This window comes from Hyalella azteca, unplaced genomic scaffold (assembly GCF_000764305.2).
Source record: "Hyalella azteca isolate HAZT.00-mixed unplaced genomic scaffold, Hazt_2.0.2 contig3241, whole genome shotgun sequence".
In the NCBI taxonomy this organism is placed as follows: Eukaryota; Metazoa; Arthropoda; class Malacostraca; order Amphipoda; family Hyalellidae; genus Hyalella; species Hyalella azteca.
In genome coordinates, this window is record NW_025933493.1 from 223,737 (window position 1) to 237,596 (window position 13,860).

General features: G+C 39.1%; 1 protein-coding gene across 1 annotated transcript; it reads left to right on the plus strand.

Moving 5' to 3' along the window:
• The first annotated feature begins 4,842 nt into the window (after positions 1–4,842).
• Positions 4,843–12,934, plus strand: LOC108677650 (U6 snRNA phosphodiesterase 1). The gene is made up of 5 exons (XM_018165903.2): positions 4,843–5,571; positions 8,236–8,366; positions 9,426–9,639; positions 10,330–10,489; positions 11,084–12,934. Exons 1-5 carry the CDS (start codon positions 5,228–5,230, stop codon positions 11,282–11,284), a joined length of 1,050 nt encoding a protein of 349 aa, XP_018021392.1. The 5' UTR covers positions 4,843–5,227; the 3' UTR covers positions 11,285–12,934.
• The last annotated feature ends 926 nt before the right edge of the window (positions 12,935–13,860 follow it).

The window sequence follows — 13,860 nt, forward strand, 5'->3', positions numbered from 1 at the left end:
CCGATTCCATGTCCGTAAAGAAACTTTTGTCCTAACTAAGATTCTTCACGAGTTAGTTCATAACTTAGTGCACCAACACAGGCTCAGGGCTGATGTTTGGACTAGCATAGTCGACGTCAATTTGGTAACGCTGTTCTTGCTGCCCCGAGTGCTCAACGAGACGTCAATGAAGTGCTCGTATTTCGGAGGAGGAATTGCCTGAATCACTGCACAATGTGTTCTTCTGTATTCGACAACAACCACGTCTTCAGCACGACATGCGAAACTCCATCACACTAGACCAGGAATGTGCAAAAATACCTTAAAAAATATAACTCAGAACTCACAGCAGTGAGCGACAGAGAGCGCATTTTCTCGTCGACGAAAACGTGAAGTCACGGACGGACAGACAGACAGATGGACGGACGGACGGACATGGCGAGCACAATAACGCCTTTTTCCCATAAATGAGAAAATGCGCTTAAAACACACGATGATCTCAATTAATGGAACTACTGTAAGTACGCAGATAGACCTTACTAGAAAAACAGTTACGCTGCGGGGCTCCATAAGATATGCCACGAGTGAGCGATTCCGTTCGTGAATCGGACCAATATGTTTCTACGTGGGCAAAGCGAACAGTTAGCTGGAAAATTTGTGATAGTGATAAACTAATGTCATCAAGTAAGTTGACATTAGTTTATTCTTTAACTAATGTCACCTCATAAGATTGTCCAGGCCTCACTTAGGAAAGTGAACACATAGGGCAAAAGGACATAATTCTCCACAATTCAGAAAGTATATCTCTGAATCGTCGAAGGTTCGTGATTCGGTACCCTGAAATCGAAGCATTTCTAAGTATGGTTATTCATGTAAAATATTTATTTTGGATTTTTATTCATGTTGGCCAGGTTTATATTATGGTTTGGGAACTGCCGGGATGTGCAATACTGAATGTATCGAAGCATGCTCAGTAGATATTAATTAAATTTTAGTATATGTTAAAAATTAACTAGAATTTTTGCACCTGAGTAAGTTTTTTACAGTCCAATATAGATGAACAAACTTAACAAAAAACAATTATTATATCCAAATAAATTTTCTCACTTTGACACACTAAACAAGTGTCTTCCGCAACTCTATAATACCGAGTCGACTTGTGCACTATATGACCTCATTCCTGCGCGCACAGTTCGGGTACCACAACGAGTCTCCGACGGGAGCGCAGCCGTGCACCACCAATTTTGTGCACCAATAAGCCCTGAATCGAACGCCTTGGATCTCTCCGAACCTACACCAATCAGCCGTGCACCACTCGGCTTTGTCCTCCTCTGGCCTTGACCACCACCTGCCGTGCACCACCAGGCCGCGGATCGAATATGACTTCCTGGCATCGTTAAATTACGTAATTTTACGTTCACCGCATCTGAGGTTAGGTTTCAGATAGCATAGTTCTGTTCCAAAATTTATCGTCCTTCGACAAGTGGCCGTTCGACCGAGGGCTGGTTCGACCCACGGCCTAGATACGGACGGCTTGAAGTGTTGAAGGCTACGTTCCGGAAGGCAGGAATCATGATGGTCCATTACATCCAGGGCAGTGGTGGTTTTCGGCAGGCGACCCTCTCCGACCCATGCATGGTTCGACGATGAATGTCGGGTCTCAAAGCGTGGGTGTTTGAGTGCTCCAACGGCAGGAATGAGGTCATCAAGTGATCAAGTCGACTCGGTATCATAGAGTTCAGCTGGATCGTTGGCTGAAAGTGCAAACGATGAGTCATGCCGGCGCAGTCGGGACGACTGCACTTTTTTGCGTACAAGACATCGCCGTCGAGACCGCCCCACGGACGACAGATAACGGTTTTCTACGCTGGCACCGGGCGCACACATGGTACCGTCCGCTGAAGTAGTCGTTGGTCGGATATTGCGATCTCAATGATGTCAACTGGCTGAATTTGAAGGTCAGTACACGTGATGACAACGTCCAGCAGTCCGCCCATGTCGTGCGTCGACAAGGTCATGTGACAAACCATACCAAAGGTGGACAGCAAGCCGTTCGTTCATCTGATGCGCTGATGAGTCGATGACGCGATCCAGTCGAACGTCTAAATCGCTGGTGATAAGGATCATAGGACATGATCAGGAAAAGACATCGCTCAATTCGACCAAAATCTCGTGTGCCACAGCAACCGTTCCGGGACGCTAGATGGTGACTGCAACGCCCGCAAACGAGGCGCAGGTGACCCTAGCGCCTAGCCCATAGCAGCTCAGAGGTGGTGGGTCCGACGCCAATGTCAAGAATGGTGAGGTGCACGCCCCAGCTGGCGACGGTAGCTACTCCATCATAATTCGTCGCCAGGGTGTCGGGTTGCATGCGAGTCCTCGTGCTCTCGACTACCTGAAGTCCTTTAACGGGAAGACGCGCGATGCAAACCCAGTCAGCGTCGTGCCAGGTCAGGAAGGCGAGTCAAGACACCTAGTGAGCGCGAGCGACTGATGTGAAGAGTTGACATCTACAAAGAGGTGTTCTAGTGCCTGTTTCATTCGTTTCGTACATAAAGATCTGCCAAAATCTGTGTTCGGCGTGTGCTCAGTGCATGCTGACGACACCAAAGTTTGTAATACTGTGAAGGATACGTCAAAAAAGTACAGTTACAAGATGATCTGGACAGGTTAGTTGATTAGGCTGAAAGGTGGCAGGTGCGTTTCAGAGCTGATAAGTGTAAAATAATTCACCTTGGTAGGAACAATGAAGAGTAAGATTGCAGTCTGAGACGACATTGTTGCAACGAGAGTCATGATTGTGAAGTCGATAATTGAAAAAGATGTAGGAGTTTATGTCGACAAGTAGTTGAAATCTTGGGATAAGCGGCTTGGCATTAAAAACGTTAGCATTTTTAAACTAATTTATGGCAGAGGCGCAGGGCATTTACACGGTTTTCAAGCTGCGTTGCTGTTCGCCGACACAGCATGTCCAGCAGCCACGGGCACACATTACTTTACCTAATTGTGTCTTGTTCGGCGCCAGTTGAAATGAGTGTTTAAGGTTTAATATTAGAGTTTAGTATGGGCCGTGTCATGTCCGTTACAGAATACGGTCACTATATTCTACTGCGCATCTTATTCACCACTCTTCATAAAAGCCTCGTGAACATAAGTTTCCTTATATAGAATAGAATAGAATAGAAGTGTCGGCGTTGAAGACATAGGCCCATGGCCTGTTGCCGATTCTTGAACTTTTCGTGACGTGATTCACAAGGGATCCGGCCTTTGGAACCCGATATTTCCATAACTGACGATTGATTGAGATAGCTGCTGGACTTATTGCCTGCTCCGTAATTTGCTAGGCATTTTAAGACTGAACATTGCTCCTGCATAGCTTCGTCTAGTCTGTTTTTGAATATGTTCATACTCGGAGCTTCAACGATGCTATCAGGGAGGCTGTTCCACATGTCGGTGACTCGAAGCGAGAAGAAATGTTGTCGCATGGATGTGTTCCAACGCTGTTTTTTTAATTTATAGCCGTGGCCCCTGGTGTTGGTTCTTGTTTCAAATTCTAGTAATCCTTCTGGGACCTTGTATAAAGCCATGAGTATATTTGTATACTTCAATGAGGTCCCCACGCAGACGTCGATTATGGAGGCTTGGAAGCTTCATAATCTTTAATCTTTCCTCATAGGACTTGCCTTTCAAGCCCGGAACTATCCTTGTTGCGCGTCTTTGAACACTCTCTACTAAAATTTTGTCCTTTTCAAATTTCGGTGACCACACGACGTTTCCAAACTCCAGGTTCGGGCGCACGACAGCAACAAACAACTGCTTCATCGTTTCTAAATCTAGGAACTCGAAAGAGCGTCTGATCAGTCCAAGTCGTTGATTGGCTTTATTAACTTGACCTTCAATATGCTTAGAAAATTTCAACTCATTGTCGATATTAACTTCTAAATCCTTTTCCGTTGTCGACTTCGACATCATTGAGAACCTCTTCTTCTTGTATTTGAAAGCTTGTTAATTTAGAGCCGACTGGGCGCTCCTCAATGGCAGGAATACTGTTCAAGTCCTCTTCAGTAAATACGCTACTGAAAAACTGATTAAGTACGTTGGCTTTGCCCTCATCAGAGGATATCTTCCTCTGATCTGATATAAGTATGAGCGATTTTCATTTTAGCTTCTCATATCCTCAACGACGTTTTCACTACCGCTGCTTGGCTTAGGATCACACTCAAATGTAATGGAATAGATTTAAACTATCATGCAATCATCGAATCATGCATTTATGTCTTCATGATTACCCTGAAATGTGATCTACTCAGGAAAATAATTCTCTGAAAATAAACAGTGTGAGAACCTGACAACTATAATAAATATAACAGCGGTGTCGGCTTTCAATATTAGGCCATCTCGATTAACGCGATTCTGAACAACGCAGAATTTTCACCGCTTGCTGCGGGTCTCGATCACGCAACTCATTGCTCCATACTCGCTTTGCCAAACCTCGCCAATTCTGACCAGGAACATTCACATGAAGCCAGAGTCAAACCCATAATACTCGCTGCACTTAATATTGATAATCATAACTGTAACCACTGGGCCCCCTCGTGAGTAAATGATTCAAAGCGCACTAGTAAAAATAATAATAAACAAATAAACGCGCGTAAAACTGGCGCAGTTTGAGAACATGACCTCGCTAGTGGACAAAAATAGGTACTGTTTCCTATTTGTTTCATGCCGGATTACAAATCGACGCGAAGAGCAGTGCCTTTATGATTAGAGTGCACTGCAGCAATCGCAATTTTCGAATTTTGAACTGATTTTCGAAATTCCTATGAATTAGAATGTATACCCATAGTTTCCTCCGATTGCTTGATGTGCGTTCAGCAAAAACACGATCTCCTGTTTTGATGTTTGCACGTACGGTGACGTACCACTCAATCATAATTTCTTTAAATAAAAATGTATGACAGAAAAACAATCCGTTATTCAATTAGTTAACTTTGATTGGTACACAAATTTAAGATTGTTTGATCATAACCTTGTAAACTATGCTTAAATTAGATATACTCAGGGATTTACCAGGTCCAAAGTATAAGAATCGGCAACAGGCCATGGGCCTACTTCTTCAGTGCCTACACTTCTATTCTATTCACTCATTTTTGTTTTTATGGAGGTCGTGTCGGTCACAGTTAACAACGCTCTGCACCTCCTGGTGTAAGCTCTAGCATTCGCTGTCGTGCCTTCTACTAAATTCAAAATGGCTTGCGGTGAAAGTGGAGCACTAAATTTAGTTGCTGCTTATGAGTCTTCTTCTGACAGCGAAAGAGATTCAGGATATACAAGCGAAGATGATAAGAAAAGAAAATCACACGATGATACTTCTACTCAAATTAATTCAAAGAAACGGAGATTGGAATTGGAGGACGATTCCATGGAAGAAGCAATGATGGTAGATATTCCAGAATACAACAAATTTCAGTCTCTGAGCTTGAGAGAAAATCATAATCATAATGTTGGTTCATTTGCCTCTTCTTGTAAGAATAACCATGTCAAAACTTCATCACCATCTACAAGCCAACTGCCTGTGTATAGTGGAAAATTGTGAGTACCAAGATCCAAGAAAGAAAATTTTTTAAGTTGAGGTTCAGTTTGCATGACTTTGAAGGAATACCTAATTTGGCCCTGGTAATGGTAAACTTGATCAGATTCATGGCAATGATGGCATGATGATCCCCTCCCCCCCATCAGCTAACCGCCATCACTACTTCACTAGTACAAGCTACGTAGGCACGTAGCCTACGCCTAGTACTAGGTAATAGCCGGTATTATTGCAGATTAACTACATACAAAAAAAAGGGTGTTTTTTTTTTTAATTGTATGTTTTTTGGGGTGTAGATTACGAATCTGAAATCCATTTTTGGCGGTCGGCATCGGAAAACCGATTTTTTTCCGACACCTTTTTTTTGGATGTAGTTAATCTGCAATAATACCGTAATAGCCTAATAGTAATAGTAATACTCAGTACTCACTAATAGGTATGTGTGTATAAAAAATTTTTCCTCAGAATGCTCAGATTTTAATGGAATTTGAAAATTAGGTAGGCCTTATAACTGCTGAAAAGAGAAAAAAAATTAGAAAAATAGTAAAATACCATATATGATATACCTACCTAAACTAGGTATAAGTCACAAGTGGAAACCTACAAATAAAAGTGAAAAAGCTAGGCAAATTTTTTTCTTTTTAAATGTTTAAAAAATTGATAAATTTTTGAAACTTTTTTTTGGAAACACTATCATTTCTTATGATTTCTAGGTTTCTCATAAGCCAATTTTGTGAGTAAAAATCACATTCCTAGGAAACTTGGATTTTTTTTTTGTCAAATCTGAAAACTAAAATCTTGCAGCTCTAAAATCAGAATATTATCAGATTCAGATACTAGTGTGTAAATTCTCAATGCCCTCTACCTCTTGAGCTGCAGCTAGTTGCTAGAGGTTTTCTGCCATTTTTGAGACTGCCAGATTCATGCTAGGTAGTAGGTGCCTGTTCCTCCCATAAGAAATTGGCTTACCTCTTGAAATACCACTAAGAAACCTCTCTGATTATTAACAAAAATGTACAATCTGGCTGCAAGATTCCAAATGTTTTGAAAACTTGTGGATCTGGAGATGCAAGATTTCAGTAATGAGTAGGAAATTTCAATCAAAAACATGCATGATAAATTGAATTGTTATATCTTACTTTTCATATATGATTTATGGTATATGGTTGAAATAAAAAAATTTTTAGTGATTGAGCATTTATTTAAATTCTAGGTTACAGTGGTTGATGATTGTTTTTTACTGTGAATGAGTCAATGATGGTTTGAAGAGAATTTCCAAAAATTGCATGCAAAAATCTGCTGTTTTTCCACTTTTTACTCAAAAAATTAGTCAAGATGCACAAGCCATTATAATGGGTAAAATTGACTGACTGCAAGCATTATCATTTTCATCTCAAATGGCCTCCTTTATGGGTGACTTCTCAGTATTCCATTTTGGGCCAAGTCTTCCTAATTCCTAAAATAGTAATAGGAACCTTTTCCCTCAGTTGAGTGCTAATTGCATGTTTTTTGCAATGCAACAATGAGTCAACAACACCTCTGCTGTTTTTAGGGCTGCATAATTCCACAACTTGATGTATTAATCTTTTCTTCAAGCTGTTAGTTTTCCCATGCTTCAAAATAGATAGCTTTTTAACTGCAAGATATCAAATTTACTTTAAATTTATGATTTCTGACCTGTGAGATATTTTAATTAACATCTCTTTTCAATCTTGTATTGCAAGTAAGAGTTTTTTGTTGTTTCTATAAGACAAGGGGTTAAGTTTTCATTCTATTTACAGCAATCCCTTGATTAACGCGGTTAATAAATCCCCGAGTTTTACCGTGTTAGGCAAAACGGCGCTAATCAAACTTAAGAATATATGGGAATAATTATAATGAATCCTCAAAAATAGCAAAGTTACATAATAATTTTTTTTCCACTAAAATTCATCATATTTTTTCTGAATAATAGGGGAAATAAATAAAAGAAATGCGAATGAATTAACATTTATTTTTTACTGAAAAACTAATCCAATTTCAATTGCACAGTAGTATTAGATTTCTTTCTCTCCTTAGATTTCTTCCCTTTTTGTCTATAATTATGACGGTAATTTATCAAGGAAAATTATGTAGTTTGATAAAAATGAGCAGTAGATATGGCAGCGATCTTGACCAGTTGCAGGCTAACGAGTAACTAGAGCACCGGCATGGCGCACTTACCAGCAAACGTTGCCGAACTTGACCATTCGAGTTATGAACGAGACAAGGCGCGGTTAAACCGACTCTGTAGTCAGCACGAGTGCCTACGGAATGGGACCTTACTTAAAGAATTATTGGCTGAAATTCATAAAGTAACAACATTTGGCAAATTTTTCCAAAAGTCATAACAAAAGTAACAACATAAGATCTAATAAGCAAAAAGTAACACTTTTGTTACGAACGTAGCACCTCTGGCTAGAGGCGGGAAAATGATGCGTTGTGAAAAAAAAGTCGCGCTAATCAAAACTGGCACCGCGTAGATTAAGGGTAGGTTGCAAAATTTTTTTCTGCGTTAATCAAAACCGTGCTAATCAAGGGATTGCTGTAATTGCTACATTTGAGAATATTTATAAGAACTTGGGCCTAATTTGCAAAACTGGTGCTTTAATTTTACCATTGATAATTATTAAACTTATTTATTTCAGAATCATACCTTTACCCAAAGAATTGGCTGGAGAAGGTCCCAGTCACGTGGACGATGCCAGTAAGCATCAAGGTCGTGTGAGGTCATTCCCTCATGATGTAGGAAATTGGGCATCTATTGTATATCTTCCATGTAAGTAGATCTTATGTAGCCTAATGTAGGGAACATTTTGTTCTACTATATCACAAATGCATGAATTTATTATTTTATGTTAAGTCGATACATTGATTTTTTGCTTCGAATGGAAATCACAATTACACAAATAATATTTTAATTTCCCAGGCTTGCATGGAATATCAATACATTATTCTCTAATGCTCCAAAGGCAAGTATATGTATTATATTTACTAACTAAAAGTCTCCACCCATGAAAGCACATCAAATCTTTCTGTTCATGTTTTGAGGCTTTTTTCCAATCTTGACATGTCTACTTATCAGACCATTCATGTGGCCACCTTGTGCTATGCTCTTAACTTGCATAAAAATACAAATTAAAGGAAAGATTCTCAGTATAAGTGACTTTAAAATCTTCTCCAAACCAAGAACATTGGAATAATTAAAAAAATTTGTTTTTTAAAAAAGTAAGCAAGAACCATGAAGAAATAATAATTACTGGCATTATCAATTATAATCAATATGATTACTGGTATAAATAATCATCTGAAAATTTATTTTGAATGGCTATTGAATAACCGTTTGCAGGCAAGCCTGTAACCTTGCAGAAATAAAAATTTCTGTAAGCCATGCCAGAAAGTGTGATCAATTATATGATGTACCTATTGACTCGTGTGTATTTTTCAAAATTTTTCATATTAGAGGATTAAATTATGGTTTAGAATTTATTTAATGCTGTCTCTTCACTAAAACCAGTTAATTTATTTTAATTAAGTTTCTGCATCCAAATTTGAAGGGTGTGTAACTAGTAACAAACTTAATTTATATTCAATTACTGTAATGATCATGTGAGAAATTGAGCAACTGAGATTTCTTTTGATGAATAATTGTGAAAAATGTTGGTGAGGAGATACTATATATATCCCAGGATTGGTCATTGTCAGTAGTATTTGCATCCAAATTTGTAAATTCCTTTGTATTTTTATATCAATGTACCAAAACTGCATTTTTAATGGCATTTGTTTCATGGATAACAGATATTTCATATTATACTGACAATTATTCTCCTTCACTTAGTGAATGAAGACACCAGCAGTGGGGTTGGCATCACAAGCTATGAGACTCTACAAGCTCTGGTCACTGAAGCAGTGAGTATCTGCCAGCGTCAAAGCCTGTGCCTCACTCCCTCCACGGACTTCCACATCTCACTGAGCAGAACTCTGCTCCTTAGGATACACCTCATTCATCCTCTCGCTCACGACGTGCGAGCCAGTCTTGCCAACACTCACCGGTCAGTCAACTTTCACTGAGAGCTCTTTTGAATTGTGTAATATGATATTGAGTGTGAAATTCAATAGGAAAATCTGTAAACCAATACATATATTATATTGGAATAACAGATTGATTGGCGCAAGTTGTTCAGATATTTAGTGTGAGTTTAGTGGCAGAGAGTTCATTGGTAGCACTTTGCATTAAAATTCGCAAATGATACTGAAAAACTTGATGAAATTTAAATCTAGTTCTAACTAGAGTTGAAAAATGCTAGTAATTAAAACCTATGATCTGTGAACTCTCATAAAGGTTTTGAATAAACCTGAATCATAAATTGTTGTGTTCCATCAATTGGTGTGTTCCAGGTGAAAAGCTGTTGATAATGAACAAGCTGTCATTGACTTGGAAATTCATATAAATTGTTGGCTATTTTTCTTTTTCATTCATTAACTGCTACCTGACTAATTGGCTATAATTGATGGATTTATTTTGATCCACTCCCCCTCCCCCCCCCCCCCTCTCGTGAAAACTAGATATGTTCTGAACCACTAACTCCAACTTACTTTGTTCTTGGAATACATTACAATGGAAACAAGAGGATTTTTGATCCTCTTCTTTATTTTTCATCAAATGCAGAATCTTCTGTAATTCAACCATTCCTAACTCCAAATGATTTGTATCAATGTCTGCTCATATATTTTGTTTCCAGGTTCCATGTTTTTCTGAACAAATTTGCTGTTTATGTCAATGAGGACAAGACTCGTACGTTCCTGGGGCTGAAGGTGCTACATGGTCAGTCTCAGCTAGCTAACGTTGTTGCCAAGCTGGACCGCATCTTCCAAACTTATAACCTGCCTACATTTTATGAGGTGGGTGCCAGGCAAGCTCATCTTCATAATTTTGTCTGTAAGTTCTACAATTATTTCTGGCATTACCTTTAAACTGGAGCACGAGCAGCTGCCTTTCTGTGAAAAAATTACCTTGCTTACTCTTGAGGCCAAACTTGAATTAACCCTCTACCGCCTGACATGAGTAACCAGAGCAATATTGTCACAAGCCTTTATTCATAAAGGATTTGTTGCTAGTGAGCCCAAAATGACTTGCACTGATGTTTGCCGCCACGTATGACAACTTAAAGTGTTCTCTGCTGCGTACTAACGTCCTCAGGTTGCAACACTCAATTGTTTACATATAATTCAAGTTTAAAGTTATGTTGCTGGAGATCGACATACGGCGGTAGAGGATTAATTGCTATGATCATCCTGGATATCAGATTACATTCCTCCAGACGAGCACGGTTTGAAACAGCACAGTCAATGCATTCTTGTATGTACCTGACAGTGAGCTGCATTAGATAACTATTTCCTAAATAAGTGGAAGCGATCTCTTATGTGCTCTCCAAAATGGGATTATTACTCCAATGTTAATTATGAATGTAGGCTAAACAAAAGTTGTGCCTGCAGGACTGCGACCTGCACGCCTCGGTGGCGTGGGTGCGAGGTGACCAGAGGGCGGCGCTGGAGTTGCTGCTGCCGTCGTTGGAGTCGCACTTCCATGACTACTTCAACTACGACGATCACCTGCGCTCCTTCCATGCCAAGTACATCCACCTCAAGGCTGGCAACCGCGTCAACTGCATACAGCTTGGCCCCTACGCCAGCTAGCCATGCCCTAGCTTCAACATATGTTTCTTACACTAATTTTGGTTTTTTATTGAATTAACCTCGTTAATCTTAGACCTTCGTGAATAAACATGCGTCTTTCACGTGTCATTAGATCGCACAACAATATTTTCTTCAATATGTAGATATAGAAATGCATAAATAATGTCTTCTCATACCATTAACTGTGTTAGCTAATGCATGTGCCGAAATATGAATCGACACTTGCATCACTTTTTGTTGATATTTAATTCACGCAGATATTTGGCTACGTTTTCAACTGGATACATTGTCTAGGTAATGATATTTTTCTATATTCTTAGAAAAGAATTTCTGAGATGAAATGTGTACAAGTGTCTGTGATACATCTAGGAGAATAGCTGATTAATGCCGCATAATGAACTTGAATGCCCGAGACAAAGTCTTGTTTGGTGTTGATTAAATTGTCACATTTCAACTGAAGCAAACTTCTTTATTATAAAGACAAATTCAAGTCTTTGATACATATTGATATGAAACCTTTTCAAATATTTTCAATACCGTACCTATATTATTGAAAATTTTGCTTCACATAACAATTTCGAGCACTATAAACTTAAAATTATTAGTTTCAACGTGGTTTGATCGTGACAGCAACGAACAAAGTTGTGATCCTACCTCACTTCGGATGTCCACTCCCGGCAGATAAATAACTTTGTTGTAAGTCATCACGAATCCGTGATCCAAGGATGAAATTAAGGAAAATACGTAAACAATTGTTTACTCATGTGCTTGTGGAAACTTTAGAAAACTCGCGTTTTGAGGCCAACGTTCATTTTTTCATTTCAAGGGCGTATAGTGTGAAATTGTGGCCTGTTTTCTCTTTAGATTTAAAAAACTGAATGAAATATTGCATGAACTCTATCTAGCTGAAATGAATATTTTTCTACGACCATCAAAGGCTAGGAAATAGTGTTAGCCTACTGGTGAGCCGGTGGAAGTGCTTGAGTATCATCTCCATTGACGCGCAAGTGTTCGCGCTTCAGTGGTTGAAATATTTGAATGTGAAATTTTCTCTTCGTTATTACGTCAATGAAAAGTCTTTATTGTCCCATGGCTTTCACGCTGCCTGACCTCTCCTATAGATGGTCTCTTAACTAAAAGGATTGATTCTATTCAAATATTGACAAAAGAATAAAACTCCATATTCTTTTTTTGTTGTGTTTATCTGTTGTAGTTCTGCTTCGTAATTTACTTGATAGGAGGATTGAATTTGCTCACTGTAAATTCATGCTGCTTCATCGAGCCTAGCAGAGATGAAGAAAGGAATAATATTGTACATGCTTTATAATATAAGTGATCAGAGAGATCACTGCTCTTCGTGTTCTCATCTTGGCTGTGTTTTTGACCTATCATCTTGTTTCCTTTTATAAAGTCATAATCACTTTTTCTTAGGCGTATGCGGAGGAATAAGCAACATTCCTCCATATTTGTTGCTTTTCATTATAATGTGCTCGTACTTTTTGTACGATATCTAAGCGCCGTGTGTCTGTGTGTGTGCGCGACGGGACGCGCCGGTCGCCACTCCTAAGCAGGGCCCTCGCTGCCCAACTAAAGTAACTGAACTAAGGCTTCAGTTTGTTTCGTACGATGCTTACATGACACTAATTCTGAGCTGTTTTTTCTTATCCTTCCTCTCGCCAGTGCTTCTAATTAGTACCGTCCATAATGTCTTGGTAACATTTTTTATATTCCATATGTGCGACTCATCATTTTTCGCATCCAAGTAAAAAAACGGGCGTGTAAAACTCGTCCGTTTTGTTATTTCTGTCGAAAATCGTAATAAAAAATCAATGTATTTTTTGTTAATCTAATCTATCGCAACTTGTTCCACGTGTGGAGTAACGAAAAAATCCATACGTCTTCGTTTCGTCCACGATGGATCATGTAAATTTTGTATATCTACTTGAACCCTCCGACGCTAACTTGAGTTACCAAGCTTGTAGATGAAATGCATAATTACTTTTTGAATAGGGGGCTGCGGATTCGTTATGTTTAAGACTCGTTAATTCTGTTCGGCTAAGAAGAATGGGCCCATACACTTGCACGTGTATGGGCCCGAACACCTTGTTGAAGAGAGGATTCCGTCGATACTGATATTATTGTCTTGTTCAGTTAAGGAAAAGTTAAAGGCCGGGAACGTGGTCAAGAAATTGTCTGTGGAAGCGCGATTGTCGCGCGAATTTTTTGAATTTCATCAGGAACGATAGTCATAACCAGTATCTTAATTATTTAAAGATCGAATCTCTCCGTGCGGTTTTTATCTCGTTAAGACTGCTCTCCATATTTGTCCTGTTTTGTGGAGTTCCGAAAGCGGGCAATTTTACAGCTTCCAGCCACACATGCCTCACATATTTTTACACCCTCCAGACAAAATATTGTAAACACCTGACATTTTGATATCGTACTTCTTGAACATGTTATAAACAATGAAAACGTGAGATAATTTTTAAGTTTTATTGTTTATTGTTGCTGCTAATTCATATTTTATCCCTGCACAGATATTTTTAGTCCTAAAGTTTTGTATCTATAACCTAACC